At 36.1% G+C, this 18,497-nt stretch overlaps 5 protein-coding genes across 6 annotated transcripts; 1 reads left to right on the top strand and 4 right to left on the bottom strand.

Annotated features, from left to right (window-relative positions):
- On the bottom strand, positions 3,914 to 4,815 carry LOC18586151. Its single transcript, XM_007009380.2, has 2 exons — positions 4,588 to 4,815; positions 3,914 to 4,436 (listed from the first exon to the last, which is right to left on the bottom strand). Exons 1-2 carry the CDS (start codon positions 4,672 to 4,674, stop codon positions 4,335 to 4,337), a joined length of 189 nt encoding a protein of 62 aa, XP_007009442.1. The 5' UTR covers positions 4,675 to 4,815; the 3' UTR covers positions 3,914 to 4,334.
- On the bottom strand, positions 5,239 to 9,399 carry LOC18586152 (putative nuclease HARBI1). Its single transcript, XM_007009381.2, has 2 exons — positions 8,897 to 9,399; positions 5,239 to 6,637 (listed from the first exon to the last, which is right to left on the bottom strand). The coding sequence occupies exons 1-2, from the start codon at positions 9,051 to 9,053 to the stop codon at positions 5,592 to 5,594; spliced, it is 1,203 nt and encodes a 400-aa protein (XP_007009443.2). The 5' UTR covers positions 9,054 to 9,399; the 3' UTR covers positions 5,239 to 5,591.
- LOC18586153 (protein UPSTREAM OF FLC) lies at positions 10,036 to 11,357 on the bottom strand. The gene is made up of 3 exons (XM_007009382.2): positions 11,141 to 11,357; positions 10,984 to 11,053; positions 10,036 to 10,886 (listed from the first exon to the last, which is right to left on the bottom strand). The coding sequence occupies exons 1-3, from the start codon at positions 11,355 to 11,357 to the stop codon at positions 10,274 to 10,276; spliced, it is 900 nt and encodes a 299-aa protein (XP_007009444.2). The 3' UTR covers positions 10,036 to 10,273.
- On the bottom strand, positions 12,629 to 15,229 carry LOC18586154 (protein gar2). Its single transcript, XM_018129511.1, has 4 exons — positions 14,774 to 15,229; positions 14,023 to 14,194; positions 13,635 to 13,681; positions 12,629 to 13,548 (listed from the first exon to the last, which is right to left on the bottom strand). The coding sequence occupies exons 1-4, from the start codon at positions 15,190 to 15,192 to the stop codon at positions 12,930 to 12,932; spliced, it is 1,257 nt and encodes a 418-aa protein (XP_017985000.1). The 5' UTR covers positions 15,193 to 15,229; the 3' UTR covers positions 12,629 to 12,929.
- On the top strand, positions 16,557 to 18,433 carry LOC18507107 (F-box protein At2g39490). Of its 2 annotated transcripts, XM_018129515.1 has the most exons (4): positions 16,557 to 16,714; positions 16,775 to 17,319; positions 17,426 to 17,578; positions 17,973 to 18,433. In XM_018129515.1, the coding sequence occupies exons 1-4, from the start codon at positions 16,591 to 16,593 to the stop codon at positions 18,285 to 18,287; spliced, it is 1,137 nt and encodes a 378-aa protein (XP_017985004.1). In that variant the 5' UTR covers positions 16,557 to 16,590; the 3' UTR covers positions 18,288 to 18,433. The 2 variants fall into 2 exon arrangements, with proteins under 2 accessions (XP_017985004.1, XP_017985003.1); XM_018129514.1 differs by having other exon boundaries at positions 16,557 to 17,319.

Raw genomic sequence — 18,497 nt, forward strand, 5'->3', positions numbered from 1 at the left:
TAAAAATCTAGAGCAAGCAAGAATTGTTTTTGATCTTACTGGGAATATTGGAAAAGAATGTTCAAAGGTTAAAATTCAAATTTCTATAACAATGTGAAAAGGAAGGGTTTGGTGAGAAGAAATATTTGCTGAATGGTCTCTACACGCTAAGATTTTAAGGGTTTTTGTGGGTTGAAATTCTCCTAGTAGTAGACCAAATGTGCCAGCTTCATCTGGATATATTCTCGTCCATGTGCAGCCACCAAAGAAATATACAAAAAACTGATTTCACATTTAATTAATCTAGAAATTTAAATGTGTTTGCTGATCAGATTGGTGCCTTGAAAAAAAAAAATTGTGAAGGAAATATGACTTGATGAAATATTTCTACCCTTTTGTTTTAAATGTGTCTAGGAAGAATTTAGAACACTAAAAAAAAAAAAAACTAGCCATTTTCGACGAAATGGTTTTCGTCAGAAATAATTTATCAAAAATTCCCGACGAATAGTTGCATTGATCGCTACTGACGGAACTTTATCGAGTTTTTGATGGAATTGTTGTAGTCAGAAAATAGTCGAAAAATTTCTTTTTCCTCTTTATTTCTTTCAAAATGCTATCATGATGAACTTGAATTATTCATATTCAAGATTTAATTTTGGAGTGACTTAAGAAGCTACGTGGACCATTTGACTGATTAAAAGGTAACATAATTTAATGTGAACATAAGAATCTCAAGTTCACAAGAAAAACACTACTTAGCTAACTAAACATCCCAATATGAACTTCATAATTTTAGGCAGAAAATCATATAAGATATTAATTACACGTGCATGTTTATCTTTTCCAAAAGGAAAACGTGTATACTTAAATAAATTGTCCAAAAATAAAAATTATTTCTATATCTGATAAACTTAACAAAAAAGTCAAAATCCGAAATAATATTCTTCAAAAAATTTTAAGTTATTGTGTTCACCTATCTACAACAAAGAGTATATACACTAAAATGTGTTTTTTTTCCCAATATTTAACATTCGAGCATTTGATTTTATGATAAAATATCATGACGTTCGAGCAACGAAACTTTCTATAGATGACAATGAAAGTATAACCGATGCAGCAGCCACAATGGAAGTTGTAAACACGGTTGATTTCTTACTTGAGTAATTAGTGATGTTTGCTATATGAACATTTGATTGAACAATAAATGCATGATTTGAATTCTTACTTCTCTTAAAATTAAAAGAAAAAATAAAGTAGTGACGTATGAGCAAGGAAACTATGGTAATGAAAGTATAGCCGATGTAGCAGCCGCCGCCGTGGAACCTGTAAACACGGCTGATTTCTTGCCTGTATAATCCTATACATATCGTTGTCGATGACCCTGCAGAAGTTTTCTTTGAAATTTTTGATATATACAAAGAGAAAACGTAAGCATGCAAAACTAAACTAGTGGGCAGTGTGGCAAGTTAGGTTAACAAATACGAAACCTTATTCTCAGTACAATTGTTATTAATAAAAAGGTGAGTTGAATGGGAGAGGGAGACTTAGTATAATTAAAGAAATGGTAAACATGGAGAAGTCAAAGGAGAGGGTTTAAAGTCAGTAATGATTTCAACATCAGTGGTAAACATGGACGGTGCTAGTTGCAGTGTTCTTCATATTGGTGGTGTATTTACTTTGATCATGACAGTTTTGATAGATTATTAGTTTCATAATTAATAGGGTTTTTTGCCATTGATGACAGTTGGTGATTTCATCACATACTTAAGACTATATGACTAGGTAATATTGACTCTCGAAGTTCGAACTTGGTGGGAGCCTGTGAATGTGCTGCTCACAAGTCAAATTCTGGGTCCATTTTCTTGCCCCATTTGATAGGCAGTTTTAACCTACCAAGCCAGTATCAGGCTCAGTAGCCTAAAAGGAAAGATATATTTTTGAGTTCAAGATGTGACCACGTTCATGAGACCAGAACCAACTTTTCTGCAAGCCAAGGGAGAGTTCTGGATGGAGAATAAAAGGACGATTTCAAAAGTTTGGAAAATCTAATCAATCTTTTGATGTAATTCTTACCTAATACCCAATGTGTTCACAAATGGCTAACTTACACATTGCTGCTTCCCTTCATCCTTCCTGTCTACTTGACTTTTTCCACTGGTTATGAAGAACCAATCAACACCCCTTTTTTCCCTTCTTTTCTATGGTTTCATGCGGGATTTAATAGTTTCTAATGGCCCCAAAACTTGGAGTGCCAAATATTGTGACCTAATAAAGATTTTAAGCAGACCATGAATGGATTCCATGGAATTGTAGCAAATTCAGCTGCACATTTCCAAGGGCTGAATATACAAAAGTTATGTGCAAGTCTGGTTTTGGTTTCCCACTTCCAAGTTCATCTGGCACCTGTGCTCCTCCCAAAACCAGTGAACAAGAAAGTCCCACAGTCAAAAAGTGGAACACGAAAAAGGTTGCCTTTGGAGTGTCCTGTTAGGAGTAGACCAGTTTGCTAATATGGCAGATTGTTTAGGCAACCGCCACATTGGATCATTGAATCATTGAATCTAGTACTACGTCTGTAGTCATAGCAATAACTTTTAACTCTGTTCAACAGTCCCCCCTGCTTTCTTCTGACCTGCAAATGCTTAATCATCTTTGACTTCATGGATTATGACATTTGAAAAGAGAAAAGGGAGGGTTTTAGTCGCTTTCCTAATTCTAATGGCGTTTTAGGTTAATTAGGATAGAACTAGGCAATCTTTTTTCAATCAAGATACTTAACACATTAGCATCCTTCATGCCTAAGGTTTTGGCAAAGAACAACATGATCGAAAATGTGAAGCTTTAGCCTGTTACCAGTTTTCCTTTGGATGTATCAACATTTAGGCTGAAACTACCAAGCTTTAAGACTAGACTTTATTTAACATAAGATGGCTTTTTCTTTCGCGACTGCTGCTGCAAACGTAAGCCGCATGTTTAAGGTCCAAGAGCAATAGCTAAACAAGCCTTAATCTCGTCACCAAGGTATACCATCCTCCCTATCTGGTCATGGGGTATGCACGCCTCTGTACATTAACTCAGAATATGATGTTAAGCAGTAATAGGGATGACGAAGTGATTTTGGTGGAAAGAGGGCATCCTGAAAATTGCTCTGCTACCAAACAGGGAAAGAACATGTCATTTAGCTAGTTAAAAATGCAATAGTTTCATGATTTCCAGATACTGTTGAGTGCTGCCCCCAACCGCAAACAGTGAAAGACATTCATTTTGAATAATTCATGTTAAATTATGCACCAAGGAATTTCAGAGCAGTTTTCATTTTTAAATCGCAACAATCACATCAACACAACAGCAATAAACCCTGAGATAATCTCCACCGAAAGATTGAAAATCACATATCAGTACAGAAGTAGGCAAAAGCACTCATCATGTAATCTAGAAGGAAAAGTAGGCATCCATTCTGGCACTTATGTCACTGCTAGAGCTTCAATTAGTAGCACGCAACCAATGCTCGAAACATATTTACATAAGTGCCAAACCATTTTTTCTCTCTCTTTTAGGATTCAGCACTAGATTCTGACCTTACCACTCTGATTTCGTACGACTCCTAAGCACTGCTTTGTACTGGTGCCACAATATTCAGATGCACGTGGCATAGGAACTAGGAGGCCACCAGATCAGCAAAGATAACTAGATAAGAATGTCCACGGTTTTCATCATCCGATGTTCTTTAGATATCATTCATGACTTCACGTTTTTGTCAAGAAGAAAATCTGAACCAGTAGACAATACTTACATAATTAGCTGCCAAGCATTGAATCAGACATGCCTCATCTACATGTTTGAACCAATTCCCAAACTTATACTATCAATCAACATTCAACATCATTGTGATGTGAATAGAATTTGTCCATAACACATTATTAACACAAAATGGTACAAACACACCTGCAACCAACAATCCATTACACATGTACTAATCAATCTTATTTCAGATTATCGCACATACTCTTTACAAACAAATACACATGTTCCTATTCCAAGTTCTAACTGGAGAATCTTCATTACCGCATCATATAAACATTCGCATCTAAAAATCCTACATTGCTCCCCTAGTAACATAAACAAAGCAGCACTTACAAACATGCCAATCAATTCATAGAAATCGGGCAAAATCATTTGCGAAATTCAGATATTCAAATTTCACAGTTCAAGTGGTATGACATGTAGAAAACGAAATTGCTACTTTACATACAGATTTGAATATGCCCACCATATCTTCTTGAACTTCATGTTCTCTCTAATTAAAAGAAAAAAAAAAACCCCGTTTTGTTGATTCTTGATTAAAAGAAACAGGCTCAACTTTGGGACAAGTTTTCTTGTTCATCATCATTGGATTGGTTTAGTGTACCAAATTTTTGCCTGAAAGAGTCCTGCCTTTGCATCCACATCATATGCCCCTTCAAACAACATACGAAAAATTCAAAAAAGTTAAAACAAATATAGAAAAGAAAAACCCAAAACCCAGAAATTCAAATGCAATTAAGAAATTAAAAACCTATAAAAAAGGGCGACTTTGCATTAAAAGATGAATTTTTTTAAGAAATTTACCTGGAGAGCAGCAGCCCAAGCAATGAGGAAAGAAGCAAACCAGAACTTCTTGTCTTTGAGGAGAGATTTGGCATCAAAATTTGCCATGAAATTCTTATCCTAGATGCAACTTTTGCTTTGTTTTAAGGTTTTTGGATCAAAAAGATGAGATTTGGGGTTTTTGTTGGAGTTGGGCTCTTCTACGGTTTGTTTCCATGCCGTTTGATGCAATCGGCATCTGTTGCTGCCATGTCATCAATAGAATTTTCCTTATTTTTCTTTCCTTTTTCTTTTGCTGATGGACGTGCGACTGTTAAACTCACTAAATTAAAAAAAAAAAATTAATTATGAATTTTGGGATTATGCTTGTAAATTGTAATTGGTGTTGATACCAGTAAACAATGGAAAATAAATTTTTAAGCATCTTTTTGTTTATTTTATATCATTTTCATGCCACCCCAAGTAGTTGGGAGAAGTTATGTTGCAATTGTGACATGTTCTTATTACTTAAAACTCAAAGCTCAAGTCTTTCAATGATGCACTTTTGCTGTGTTCTCATTAATATGATGCCTAGGTAAACTCTTGTAGGAAACATTGCTTTGTTTAGACTTCTTTTGGTCACAACAGATTCAAAGGGGAGGGGGAAACAAAGATGCTAAACAATCAAACAAGTTAACACTCCTCAAAATCATCCTATATTCCACATGATGCAATTCAATTTCTGCTTCCAGATATTCAGGGCTGCTTGAAATATGAACCCATGCCTGCTCATTTTGAAGAATATTAGATAATATAGACTACATGTTATACTGTCAAAACTGAAAAACAGATGAGCTGCTCGAATACTACTTTCCAGTTCGACTAACAGAGGTAAATGAACGGAAACTTATAATGCAGGACTCACTTCTTTTGCCGTCAAGCTAGATAACTATGACGAGCATTACAAGTACCAGGGAGATTCAGTTTTTACATGTGTAAGAATCAAAGATTACTATGCCGGCTAGAGAGATAACTGAAGAATACTTTTAAGGTGGCAATTTTCCTGTTAAGTAGAGAGACAGTTTATCTCTCATAATCAAGGCAGATTTGTCAAGAGATTCACAATTTTGTCGGCGATAACCAGTGTCATGATGATGGGACAAAGACATATCATCTAGCACCTCATCCTCCAGATCGATAAGAATATTGTGCAACAAGCAGCAAACAAGAATGATTCTTGGCAACCTATTTTTATCAGGCATCCACATCACCCCATGTATTATTCTCCACATCTCCTTGAGCCTTGCCAGAGCCATCTGTGCTACCATTCTGGTTGCAGCATGTCGTTTATTAAACTCAACTTGAAGATCTGAGAGGCCTTTCCCTTGATAAGGAGTAAAAAGCCATGGCAGTAGGGGAAAACCTGCATCCCCTATTATATATTCTCTTATATCTGTTTCTTCTGAAATGTTTAGCTTCTTTCCATTAAGCCTCTTTCCTTCTTCAGAAAGTCTGAAGAAACCTGAGCTCCTGAGGACAATGGCATCACTTAAACTTCCTGGCCACCCAGCAATCACATCACGAAATCTCATCTCTGGGTCCACAACCGCCTGCAAAATCATGCTGTAGTTCTTCTCCCGGTCAAACCAGACATTATTTGATGGGTCCATTGTAGGCAGAGTCATGACAACATGTGTGATGTCAATTGCACCACAGCAATTAGGAAGGCCCCGGATTTTCTCAAACTTAGACTTTATTTGTTCCATCTCTGCTTCAGTTGAAGGCCAATTGAGATGATGAAGCCCTCTTTCCTCCATTGCTTCCACAAACCGCCAGGTTATCTGGGAAACAGTTGATTGATTCATCCCAAAAGTATCACCAATGATTGATAATGATTCACCAGAACTAAGCCTTCTAAGAGCAACAGCTACTTGATCATTTAGAGACAAAGGCTTGCCATTTAAATCAGTGAAGCTCGATTGCCTAGCCATCATATCTTCCTTCACTAGAGAACAGATGTAGTCGAATGTCTTTCTTGAAATTCTGAAAACTGATTCAAAACTTTTTGAATCCTTTGATTGAGATAAGGTACCTAAAAAGTGACATTTGAAAACAAGGTTATTTCTTTTATAAAAGAAAAAGAAAACTTTTCCTTTGGTAAAGTAGAAAAACCTATTTCATGGATCTAAATATTTATGTAAGATCATTAGCTTAAACCACTGAAAATCAATTACTAACTAGATAGCAGCCTCAATATTTCTGTTTTATAATCTGTTACTCATCATAATGCTCACTGTTCCACCTCAATCTCCTACCAATGACATTGCACTTGTAATCTCAAATCAAATGCCCCAAAAGGAAAATTTCAAAACAAGATCAAAGTGCACATATTTTTTTCATTTTCACCCTACATGCTGAAACTAGTCAGATAATTCAGTATGTTCTTACCAATTTACAGGCAATATATCCTCAAGCTCTCTTTTCATTAACAACAGAGAGAACACAATATTCATTCTGCTTAGCTGAACACATTAGTCATTAAGAGAATTTATGGCAACTAAATCATAGCACAACACATTTGCTGGCATTACAAAAGCGCAAAAGTACCACTTATATGGAAATATGGATTTTGGTGTTCATGGTCAAGCCCTGAGCACAATTCATATGATCAGGTAAGATCAAAGCAAGCAATCTTTGCTGAAAGATGTAGGAACCAGCTGGGATGCAAAAATCCTATTAAAGACTACCAAAAAGGATTCTTCGTCCATGGTTTTTATGTTCTGGTTTCAGTTTGTGAAAGTGAAGGTAAGAAGAATGAAATATCTTTAAAGGAAAAGAAAGGACCCAACTCATTTTCTTCTAAAAATTATTTCTTCAAAAATCAAATTGAGAAGTCAAAATGATACTTTAACCTCAAATTCTCTGAATGGAGTGAAAATCTTTTGCACTAGTCCAAGAGAGAAAAAGAAACACCTATACTTTATACAGCTACCATCAGTGTCACAAAGGCATATGCAATCAATACAAGCAGTCATGGTTCCTTCAACAAAAAAATATTACATGGTAGATGTGACTTTAAAGTAGAGCAGACATAAGAATTGCTTCTAACAACACAGAAAAACCATTCATTTCAGTAAAATTGAGCAATTATCAGGTTAATCATACTTATGGCAAAACAATTTGCTCAACTCTCTAGCTGTCCCTAGCTTTTAAGCTCTGTGTAAGAGAATGTTCTAAAGTAAATTGCTTGTCATTATGGCTTCTAAAGACCACTCTGTCTATGCTTCTGTAATTTCCCTAGTTTTATGATGCTCTCAATGACTCAATGTGTCTAAAGTTATTCCTTCTTCATAGAACACTTAATATACTACTTCGCACAAACAAAAACAATTCTCAATAAAGCTGACAAAATGTTTTGCAATAAGATAATGATTTGACCATGGGCTATTACTCATCTGATTGCAAGTCAATAAAGAGACAGTGTACATTCAAGCAACACCTATAACTTATGTCTGCAACTCCAAAAAAAAAGGTAATCAAGAAATGTCTCGAAATTCTTTCCAGAGAAGGGAGTAATAGTTTAAAACATAGCTTGGGAGACCCATTACTTAACCCTTTGAGATCCACATATCAAAATTCAGGAAGATGTTAGGTTCAGACTTCAAGTTTTACCTAGCCCAGAGAAAAAGAAAAGATTGAAACAGGATTCTATTCTGATAACTATGAAAACCTGGATCTGACTCATGTTCTGATGCCCTTGGAAAAAACAATGCCTTTCATGATCACCATTGATGAATAGAATCAACAAAAGCCTAATATTAATACTAAGTTGCTAAGTAAAATTTACAAAGTGCATTATATCCAAATGATCTTAAAGCATAAATCTACTCAATAAAGCTGTATTCTTAACCAATGTCCTGAATCTGAATTTTTATCAGAAACAGTTTAAGGCAAAAACCTAACAAATGCCTCTTGGAACACTGCATAGGACACACATCAAGGAAGTAGTATCAATATAAAGAATAACCAAATTCCCAGCAATGCTAAAAGCAAAAGACCAAATACATATAACTTCAAGCTCGCAACTTGCAAAGAATGTAAACCAGCAATGCTCTATCTCACACCACACCAGCCATATTATGTAAATTCAACCAAATTAACCGAAACCCAAATGGACCCAAGTCATGAAATTTCATTAAACATTAAGCAAAAAGCCAATAACTGCCTTCATAAACACCATAACATAAAAGTTCAAGCAGCAGGAAACGCAATGTATAAAAACTGAAAATAACAAAATCAAATGCCTTCAAACATTGAGAACTGTAGAGAACAAAGAATGTTATTACAATACCTGAAATCCTCTTGGAGAACTCATCCCACCAATCCAAAGGCTGCGGTTGAGACCCCAAAGAAGAAGCAACAGCAGCAGAAGAAGGCAAGACATTCTGGTCAACCACCTTCTTGTCTGCTGCTTTCTTTCTCCTCTTGAACCCTCTAATGGGTCCCATTGAAAGATACCCAACAAAGGAACACAACCCTCCTAGATGAGTTAAGCACTTGAAAGAGCCTAACAACAAAGATCAAAAGGAATCTCAGGAAAGAGATTGAGTTTGGCCTTTTGATATTGGTTTGTTTTGGGTTTTTAACGCATGCAATGATAAGTGGCTGAATGAAGAGATGGTGAATAACCCAAAAAAAAAAAAAAACAAGGCTTCGAGAAGGGAAACGAAAACCAAGGACAATAGTCCTACTACTATGCAGGCATTGGGCAAGTGATATAAGGTGATTCTTTTGGTTGTTAAAGTTAAGGCAATGTAGAAGAAGAAAGAGTGGGACAAGTTTCTGGCCCTTTTTTGGTCATGGTGAATTTCTTTCTTTGAGTTTTCTTCTTTTTTCCGTGTACAATTTAAAAGTTTTTTATTAGCACTTATTTTTGTTATTTTTTTTATATAAATGGTATGTTACATGATGTATTGGTTATTTTCCATAATCGATAATGATAAATAAGAAATTTTATCATAAAATATTCGATCATTAAGAGAGTTTAGGATTAATACTATTGGGTTTCTTAGATTATTTTTTGTTTTTTAATGTTCTTTTTTTTTATTATATGTTTATGATTATGGTCACTTTCTTTCTTCAAATTCCAATTTAATGAATAATATGAAATTTCCAACTTTCTATTATCTCAGTAAATGCTATCTTCAAGAAAACTTCATTTCATTTAATTCCTACAAATGGTCCCTAGTATGCCAGATTTGAATATTAAAATGTTTTTTTGTTAACAAAGATTGCAAAGACAGTTGATTTGGCCACCTAGCCGGCAGCAGACATCAACCACGGCCAATGTGAACATCAACTGTATGACCAGCTAAAAGGGTTGGACTCAGGCTTGGCCCTACTCCATTAAGTGATACTGACCATCTGTGGCCTAGGCTCATTGGCTAAGCAACCCAAGTCCTGTATTTCTTGAAGCCCAAATGCTATTCTTTCTGTCACATTGATATTGCTGGAATATAATTACACCCCAATATGATCAAGAACATAGTCACAATCCTAGTTCTATTCTTAGTCTTTATGTTTACTTCAAAGTTTAAGCTTAATATTGAAATACATATACTATGAGTACATATTTTTCCCTATCTTCATGAATCTGTCAAAGATTTTTTACCGTGGCACCTTGGCATTTGACTATTTCCATGGTACATTGATCTTTTTGTGTTTCTCCTCATCCATGAAACAGCATGTTCATTCCTTTATTTGCATTGCCTCCACAGTCCTTGGCTCTTCTTGATCCACAGGCAATCAACTGCATTAGAACTGCAGATGCCTTGATCCTTCCACTGGGGCGATCATTTTCAACACTTTGATCTCTAATATCTGCTGAGATGTTCAGACATTCCGGAACTTCTGAACTTGAATACGAAGATGGTCGAGGAGTCTGCTGTCCATTCTCCCTTTGATGTTCTTCAGCTTCTTCACCCCCAACTCTTCTTTGCCTTGCATTCTCATCTGTCTGTGTTGACACATTGTTGCCTTTGCTGCTAAATTCTCTGCTTGTCCTGGCCTCATAGATTTTGTGTTCATCAAGCTCTTTGAATTCACTCCATGAATGGTGTTTCCTTCTAATTTTCGCCGGAACATTGGAATCTTCACCTGAACTGTATGTCTCAGAGGAATTTTTGGAGATTGATGAAGTTGAAGAAACTGTTTCGTAGGATCGAAAGCTTAGAGAAGTTTGTAGGAGTAGTGATCCTTTGAGAATGTATTCATGGCCATGGGAAGGGTATATGAAGTCGTTTTTGGATAAGTCTTGCCATACATATCCGTTCTTGTAGCTCCTGAAATGAATGGTTACATTAGCACGGTTGAATCAACTGTCATTTCCATTGAAGAAACACAGTGAAAAGAACAGGATAGAGTCTTTGTCTATGGTACCTTTTCGAAGACCAGGAATACCTGTTGGCCATACCTTCACCTCGGAGGCTGTTTAGTCTAATTATAACATCTGTGAAATAGAGCAAATTGCAACAAAAAGTAATTACAAATAAGATAAAAGTTTACTCGATTTCCAAGAGAAATTTCCATTTGTTACCTTTGAGAAAGAGTCCTTGGGGAGAAGAAAGAGGGACTTCTATGAAATGAGGATGCTCAAGCTGGCCATTGCGTGAGAGGTAGTAAACAACAGAAACTTTCCGCTCCTTGTTTGATTTGCTTTCAACCCACACCATGGTTCTCTCAGGACTAGTTTCTCTATCTTGATTTCTCTTTTGCATTGGTAATTCCATCCTTAGTCTCGCATAGCTTGCCATGAAGAAGATAAAGCTAACTCTTTACCGAGCTCAAATGTCGTTAAAAAAGGTGAGAAACTTGCTAATAAACCTAAAACATTTGAACATTCAAGAGTTTTGACTTTTATAAAGCCTAAAGATTTTGAAATTCCATGGCAGGTAAAGGTAGAGGAATAGGTTTCATTGAATGAAAAGGGAACAGCTGAGAGAAAAAGTGGGAGTCTGCATATTTATAAGAGCCTGGAAAATTAGTACAGACAACCACTAGCAAACAGAAAGAAACTGTATATTATACCAGTTTCAAGAATGTTTGATCATTGGCAGCAAAAATGAAGAGTTGATATAACTTCGAGGATGCTAAATTTTTGGTTATAGAGAACCTTCGCACTGATAGAGGGCAGGGGGCACACTTCGCAATGATTATAGTTTTCAAATATGCAGATCAAATTCAGCTCTTAAATCACCCTCCAAGGATGTTTTCCTTCCTTTTATAGCATGAAAACCATTTTTTCCCCCTTAATATAAGATCAATTTGTATTGATTAAAATGAGGAGGTAATCTTTGAAGATCATTGATTGATTAAGATAGGTAATGCAGATGATAATTTGGATAATTTATTTTATGCCAACTGCAAGGACAGTTGATCCTGTTTGTGGGACCAAATGCCAGCACGTTCCTTGCAGAATTTGTCAATTACCAGAAGCTCACGGACCAAAGTGAAATCAGGACAAAATTTCCATTTTTCAACATGTAGAAGTCAAAGCCAGTCCCGTGAAACCATGATGCTGAAAACATGGAGACAATTTGACTAAAGTTTGGAACTTGCAAACTGCAATGGTGGAAGCTCACAGAAAGCTCCAAATAAAAGAGTTTCCAGTAATGAGAATCTGAGATTCACCGCGGCCAATGGCCACCACCTCCTTGCCGTGACTAGCTGTTTTGCCTGTCTGGAATTATTTATGCTTCATCTATTCATTGCCTGCCCTTGTTTTCATTCGGCTTCAACATAGCAGATCAAGATTTTCACTAATCTGAATGTATATCTAGGCAAATTTAGAAGATTAGGTAGTAAATAAAAGCCAGATTATTCCATTATTCTGTCTGTAAATAGTACTACTTGCTTCATAGTCACTGTGTCTTTCTGTCAGACTATGGAATGCCCTTTGATTGAAAGTTCCAGGTTTCATTCATTCCACAGAAAGAGTTACATCGGGAATCTGATTCACTAAAAACCTATTCTACTCCAAAGGAAGTTACAATGAATATTGGCTTTGATCATAATCAATTATGCCTGCAAACAATAAGAGTTTTCTATGGTCTTTATTTCGGTTCATTTTCTTTCATGCATTTAGAATCAAGAGGATTCAAAGCACAAGTAACTCACCTGTCTCCCTTGGCCAAAAGAATTCCTCAGGGAAGTCTACGAATCAGCATTCATAACAAAGTAGAGAAAGACATAAACAACTATCTCTTCTCATTAATCTTTTCATCTTCTAACCAATTGAATAACACTTTAGATTATGCCAGGATAACAGGAATCACATGTAAATGGCTGAAAATTTGGAGATAGGGAAAAAAACCTCCTATCAATAGTTAATTTGTGTTTGTATTGGTCGTATCTGCAGTTTTCTTATTTGGGCAAGCAGAAGAAATATGGCCCTTCTGTCCACACTCATAGCATGTCCTTCGCCTCAACTTACCGCTGCTGACAGTTGAACCACCATTATCAGCTTTATTACCCATTGTAGGCGCTTCATTACCTGTAAGTGCTTCATTACTTGCAGGTGCTTCTTCAATTGCTGGTGCTTCTTTAACTGCAGGTGCTTCATTACTTTTAGGGACTTCAGTTCTTGTAGGATGAGATCTTGATTGACTTTTTACTTCATTCTTAGGAACTGCACAACTTATCTTGACAGGTCTACCGCACACAATTTCTTGGTCTAACTTTAATGCCATGGCTACTGAGACACTATCAGAGAAATCCACATGGGCATAGCCTCGGAATTCTCCGGTTTCCTTGTCCATGCCAAAGCGTATAGATGATACATCACAATCTGAGAAAAGCTTCCTAAGATCATCCTCAGTTATATCCCATGACAAATTTCCAACATATATTCTGTTGTAGCCCTCCACCATTTTTGGGGAAAAACCAGTTACTTTATTATTGGCTCGTGTGGATTTGTAGGGCTGAATTGTTAGCTGCATTCCACCCCTGAGGAACACATCAGAAGTTCTATAAGGATGATTTACCAATGAAAAATAATGAGAAATATGGCTGATGATATAACATTTACTCACATTTCAGCTCTGTCAAGAGCCAAGGCTTCTTTCACTGCAGCTTCTGTCTGTAGGAAGTAAACAGGATAAAAATGTCAACAAACTCAATTCAATCCTTATGCTTAGTATCAATACTGAGGCAGCTACAATAAGATTTCAGTAGTTTCAAATATTTATCAGTTTTTTTTGGTTCTTTAATATGAAAATTCCATTTTCACAAGAAATGAAAAGAGCCAACTTTTTCATGCAAGACAGTGTTAAATGCTTCAGTCTCAGCTCCTTTGATATTTCAAAAGTACTAGCATGTCATAATAATACTCATAAGTCGATAGGATATCTAGAAATTGATCTAGCCCCAATCAAATATGGCATTCATAAGTGTATACAAACAAGCATCAGAGATAGTTACCTTGAAACTAATAATTGCAATTCCTCTAAACTTCCCAGTGTCTGGAAACTTCATACAATCAACATCAAGTATAGTACCACAACCTTCAAAATAATATCGAATATCATCCTCGGTATAGCGATATGGAATGCCTCCAACATATACTTTTGTGGCAGCATCCTCCCTCACCTGGCTGCATAAAGATGGTACAACATAAGAAACAATAAAAGCCCAATTTATAAGCAGAAGGAGAAAGAAGAAAACACAAACACTCATCTCACAACCAAATCACAGAAAAGCGAACCAAATAAAAGTTCTTTTCCAAGTTTGAATCCCATACCTGATAAAAAGACAACTATCATCAACAAAGTTAAAAGATAAACCTGTTCTCTCTTACAGAACATTTTGGGTGCTGTAAACAGAGTCTAAAAGCAACATTCAGGGTCAATCCCAGCCCCCCTCCCCCTCCCCCCTTATCAGCTTACTAATTTACGACAAAGATGCCAATATCTTTACAACTGCAAATGAAAACAATTGATAACACAAATACAACACCGGTAACATGCTGACACAATTAACTTAGCATCTAAAATGACACTAAATTTGCATAAATAAGCAAACTTTAGCTTAAGAAAACCTATAATACCCCCTTTTTTTATATTCAAAATGCAAACTGAAACATCAATAACCAAACTTTTTATTGGTATGAAAAATTATAATAAAAAATTGAAAAAAAAAAACAAATTAACCAAATGGGCATTTTCAAAATTACCTTTCAGTCCCATTCTCAACCTGCAAAACTCCTTGCTCTTCACTTACATTCTTCCCCTTCTTATTCTTATTGTTCTTCTTCTTTTTCTTTGTCTCCTTATTCCTTCCCTTCTCCTCCTTCACGTCCTCCTCTCTCTTCCTCTTCTTTTTTTTCTTCTTTTCTTCTTCTTCTACTTCTTCAACATCCTCTCCCTTTCCCTCAGTTTCCTTGTTCGACCCTTTTGAAAAAGAAAGGGTTTGTCTTCTTTTTTCTCGCTTCGACAATCTGGGTTTCCGAGTTACAGAGTCTAGGAGAGATTTCACGGACTGGGCCTCCGAATTTGAATCTGGGTTTTTGATATCAGCGTCGGGTTCGGCCACTTTTTTTGCCAACAGTTCTGCCCTAAGCTTCTGCTTAAGCTTCTTGTTTGATAATACCATTTTTTTTTCTCTTTCCCTCCTCACAGTCACAGATGGCTAAAACCCTAGACAGGGTTTTTGTTGTCCGAAGCGAAGGGGGGCTGCACTTACACGACGTCGTTTTAGCTCTAATTTTTATTCCTTAGTATCTATTATTTATTTTTAAGATTTTTTTTTTCAAAGAACACTTAATTGAAGAAAAAAAAATTCCAGAATTTTAGCTGAAATAGTAATTTCATTATATATTATTGAAGAGGAAAAATAATAAACAATTGTATCCTCCAATTCCATATGTATAAAAAAGGGGGATGATTTGATAATGTAGGAACTATAAGTTTACAAAGCTTTCATTCATTCATTCATTCATCTGCTTTAGAAAGTGGCAATACAGGCTCTTATGTACACTGAAGAACTTGATCTCTAGGACTAGCAGGTTGTGCCTGGTATTACTGCAGCTTCCTCTCTGCAATTTAAAATAATACAGGCTCTGGATAGGTTTTGGCAACCATGATCGGTACTTCCCTCAAACGTAACAACTGGGTTTCCATTGAACCTCCCACTAGGAAACTTCATAGAATCAAACTTATACCAAGTCAAATTGCTTGCATTTGACGTTAGCTGTGTACTGATGAAGCACTTTGAAAGGGTAAATTATCTTGGCATCCCTACTAGTTAAAATTGGCTACAGTATATGTTTTTCTTCCTTTTTGGTGAATTGAGAATTACCGCCGGCATCAACATTTCTGTCCAAAACATTACCTACTGTTACCAATTTGGACATATTATTGAAATTGATTGAAAAATTTGAAAAAAAAAAAGTTTGTGTCATAATTAAGAGTAGTTTGAGGGATACGGAATTCCATTTTGTCTTTAAGCCAGAATTTGAAGGGGGAGTTTTTTTCTGTGCAAGTTCTATAGACTTTTTACATAGAAAGCTGAAAGTCAATACCCCAAATGATTATGGTTTCATCATTTTCTTCATCAAACCAGAACATGGAGATAAAACCAAAATCAAACATCCGATTCTGCTTGACATGCTACGAAGCCATGCCTCCATCAGGCCAAACTGGTTTTATAAAAAGATTCACCAATCAACTCAATCTAATTCAACCTCTTCAGAAAGTTAAAGCAAAGATCAAGCACAAGATGACCAGAGACAAAAAGGAAATTGATCAAGATGATAAAGAGTAAGAACTCATAATTCTTGTTTCTGTTTGACTTTTTAGTCTGCTGAAAGTGCTCGGAAATTGAGATCAGACTTTCTTTTTTTGAGACAGGAGGTTGGATTTTGAGCGTAACGAGGTTGATGTGATCAGCTCCTTACCTGATGACATCCTTTGCAGGATCATTTCCTTTCTTCCTTTTGAGTATGTTATCCGAACTAGTGTACTTTCGACCCGATGGAAAAACTTATGGAAGATGGCTTTAGTGAAAGATGGGACTAAAAAGGAAGCTGTCACTGCTGTTTTGAACTTTCTCAATGATTTTCCTCAACTTCATCGACCAAGAAACAACTGGGGGTTGCAATTTAACTTTGATCAAGGTAGTGTCCTCTTTGTTGCCATTGCACCTGCTGGTATACTTCACCTAGATTTCTCTGCAGGGAAACAAGAATCTCAAAGGCAATTTAGCTTGTCCTTGGGGCGAAACCAGCGAATTTACTACCACCACCAGCCATCTCTTTCCACTGCATTCAACTTGAAAGCTCTTTATCTTGTATCAGTTTGTCATGTTTCTTCAGAGATGGTTTCTTGTCTGTCGTCCAATATCCCATCTCTTGAAAGTCTGACAATAGCAAAATGCAATGGATTACAATCTATTCAACTTGAGAGTAATTCAGAGCTTCAAAAATTAACCGTCTTAGATTGCTTCCAATTGGAGTCTATCAGGATGCATTTCAATTTACAGTTTAGGTTAAAGTCCTTCCAATGTCGAGGAAGGGTTGTGTGTTTTAAATATTATGATGAAGATCCACTCTACTACCGGTATCCTCCTGCCAATGATTGTTCACATTCGGACCTGAAAGACGCCATGCTTGATTTTAGACAAGGCCCTGGCTACTATGGCATCAATATACCTGGCTTTGAATTAATCCCTCAAAGCATAAGATGGGTCAAAACTCTGACATTACGTAGATGGGTTTTCGAGGTATGTTCTAGTAGTATAACTTTTTTTCAGAAATCCTGTAATCCTTTCCAGAACCTTGATCAAAATTTTTGCACAAAGGTTTAACTAGTCTTCTGTTCTTATTCAGGAATTGATCTTACCAGAGCTAAACCCTTTAGGTGAAGGCTTCTGCAAGCTAACAGAATTGTGGTGGATTGATAATTCACCAGAGAGATATAACAGTAATGCCTTAATCTCCTTTCTCAAACTCTGTCCTCAGTTAACCAGGCTCTATATCACTGTAAGTTTCTGTATTTTCATGATACAATTAGCAGTTAAATATTAAGAAAGAATATTAGTTATATATGTTAGTAAAGTTTATTTCTGAACTTCTAGATAATGTCGTAAAGTGAAAATTTCCTAACTTTTCACATATTGGCCATGGAATTCCAGGCCTAATAGGCTAATTATAGCAACCTTATGAACTATTAAAATGCTTATCTTTCAAGTTTTGACAATTAGGCATAAGAAAGATCGGAATTCAATCATAAGATAAAATAATCTCAAGAACCAAAACTTGAATTGCTGCACTATACAAAATTGTGATGTGATGATAGAACTCATAGCAGATATGTGGTATTAGTTTATGATCATATTCCTTCAAAATCTTCATGACTTGCTGATTAATGATGCAGATCGATCCTAACAGCTATAACATGGCAAACATAAAGATGTCTTCGATCAAGGTCACGAGGTCTACGAAATTGAAGCATCTCAAGGCTGTCAAGTTAGAGGGATTTGCCAATGAGGAAGAGGAGTTTGATCTGGCAAAGCAGTTGAAAGAGGTATTGGAAGCAGAACCACTGATTATAAGGTGGGATGGAACTGTGAGACGTCTAACAAAAGTACAAAAGCAGCTAAAGAAAGGGACAGATCCATATGAATATATTGAGCAAAGAGTTGAAAATCTTAATGAATTATGTCCTAAACATCCTCACATGGACCACTAAAGGGAAGAAGTTTTCACTTTTTATACCTGTAAATCATTCACCAAAACAGAAGAAGGAAACCATAATCTCAATTTTGTGTCTTTGAGGATTGAAAGGATTTTTGTTATTGTACCTTTGGTTCTTGGATGGGAAGTGCATGCATTGTGTTGAAAGGATTTGACGTTTGAGATTTTTGCTAACATTCCTTATACGTTATACCAAGTCAATTGC

Source organism: Theobroma cacao, chromosome 10 (genome assembly GCF_000208745.1).
Source record: "Theobroma cacao cultivar B97-61/B2 chromosome 10, Criollo_cocoa_genome_V2, whole genome shotgun sequence".
In the NCBI taxonomy this organism is placed as follows: domain Eukaryota; kingdom Viridiplantae; phylum Streptophyta; class Magnoliopsida; order Malvales; family Malvaceae; genus Theobroma; species Theobroma cacao.

What these genes read in the sequence shown, in the direction of transcription:
- LOC18586151 (XM_007009380.2), bottom strand. Translation starts at nt 4,674, where the DNA reads ATGGCAAATTTTGATGCCAAATCTCTCCTCAAAGACAAGAAGTTCTGG. An exon ending in CTTGGGCTGCTGCTCTCCAG is followed by an intron (nt 4,437 to 4,587) that starts GTAAATTTCTTA and finishes TGTTGTTTGAAG; the next exon opens with GGGCATATGATGTGGATGCA.
- LOC18586152 (XM_007009381.2), bottom strand. Translation starts at nt 9,053, where the DNA reads ATGGGACCCATTAGAGGGTTCAAGAGGAGAAAGAAAGCAGCAGACAAG. An exon ending in GTTCTCCAAGAGGATTTCAG is followed by an intron (nt 6,638 to 8,896) that starts GTATTGTAATAA and finishes GTCACTTTTTAG; the next exon opens with GTACCTTATCTCAATCAAAG.
- LOC18586153 (XM_007009382.2), bottom strand. Translation starts at nt 11,357, where the DNA reads ATGGCAAGCTATGCGAGACTAAGGATGGAATTACCAATGCAAAAGAGA. An exon ending in CCAAGGACTCTTTCTCAAAG is followed by an intron (nt 11,054 to 11,140) that starts GTAACAAATGGA and finishes TCTATTTCACAG; the next exon opens with ATGTTATAATTAGACTAAAC. An exon ending in TATTCCTGGTCTTCGAAAAG is followed by an intron (nt 10,887 to 10,983) that starts GTACCATAGACA and finishes CATTCATTTCAG; the next exon opens with GAGCTACAAGAACGGATATG.
- LOC18586154 (XM_018129511.1), bottom strand. Translation starts at nt 15,192, where the DNA reads ATGGTATTATCAAACAAGAAGCTTAAGCAGAAGCTTAGGGCAGAACTG. An exon ending in GTTGAGAATGGGACTGAAAG is followed by an intron (nt 14,195 to 14,773) that starts GTAATTTTGAAA and finishes ATCTTTATGCAG; the next exon opens with CCAGGTGAGGGAGGATGCTG. An exon ending in GCTCTTGACAGAGCTGAAAT is followed by an intron (nt 13,549 to 13,634) that starts GTGAGTAAATGT and finishes TGTGTTCCTCAG; the next exon opens with GGGTGGAATGCAGCTAACAA.
- LOC18507107 (XM_018129514.1), top strand. Translation starts at nt 16,591, where the DNA reads ATGGCTTTAGTGAAAGATGGGACTAAAAAGGAAGCTGTCACTGCTGTT. An exon ending in TACGTAGATGGGTTTTCGAG is followed by an intron (nt 17,320 to 17,425) that starts GTATGTTCTAGT and finishes GTTCTTATTCAG; the next exon opens with GAATTGATCTTACCAGAGCT. An exon ending in TAACCAGGCTCTATATCACT is followed by an intron (nt 17,579 to 17,972) that starts GTAAGTTTCTGT and finishes TTAATGATGCAG; the next exon opens with ATCGATCCTAACAGCTATAA.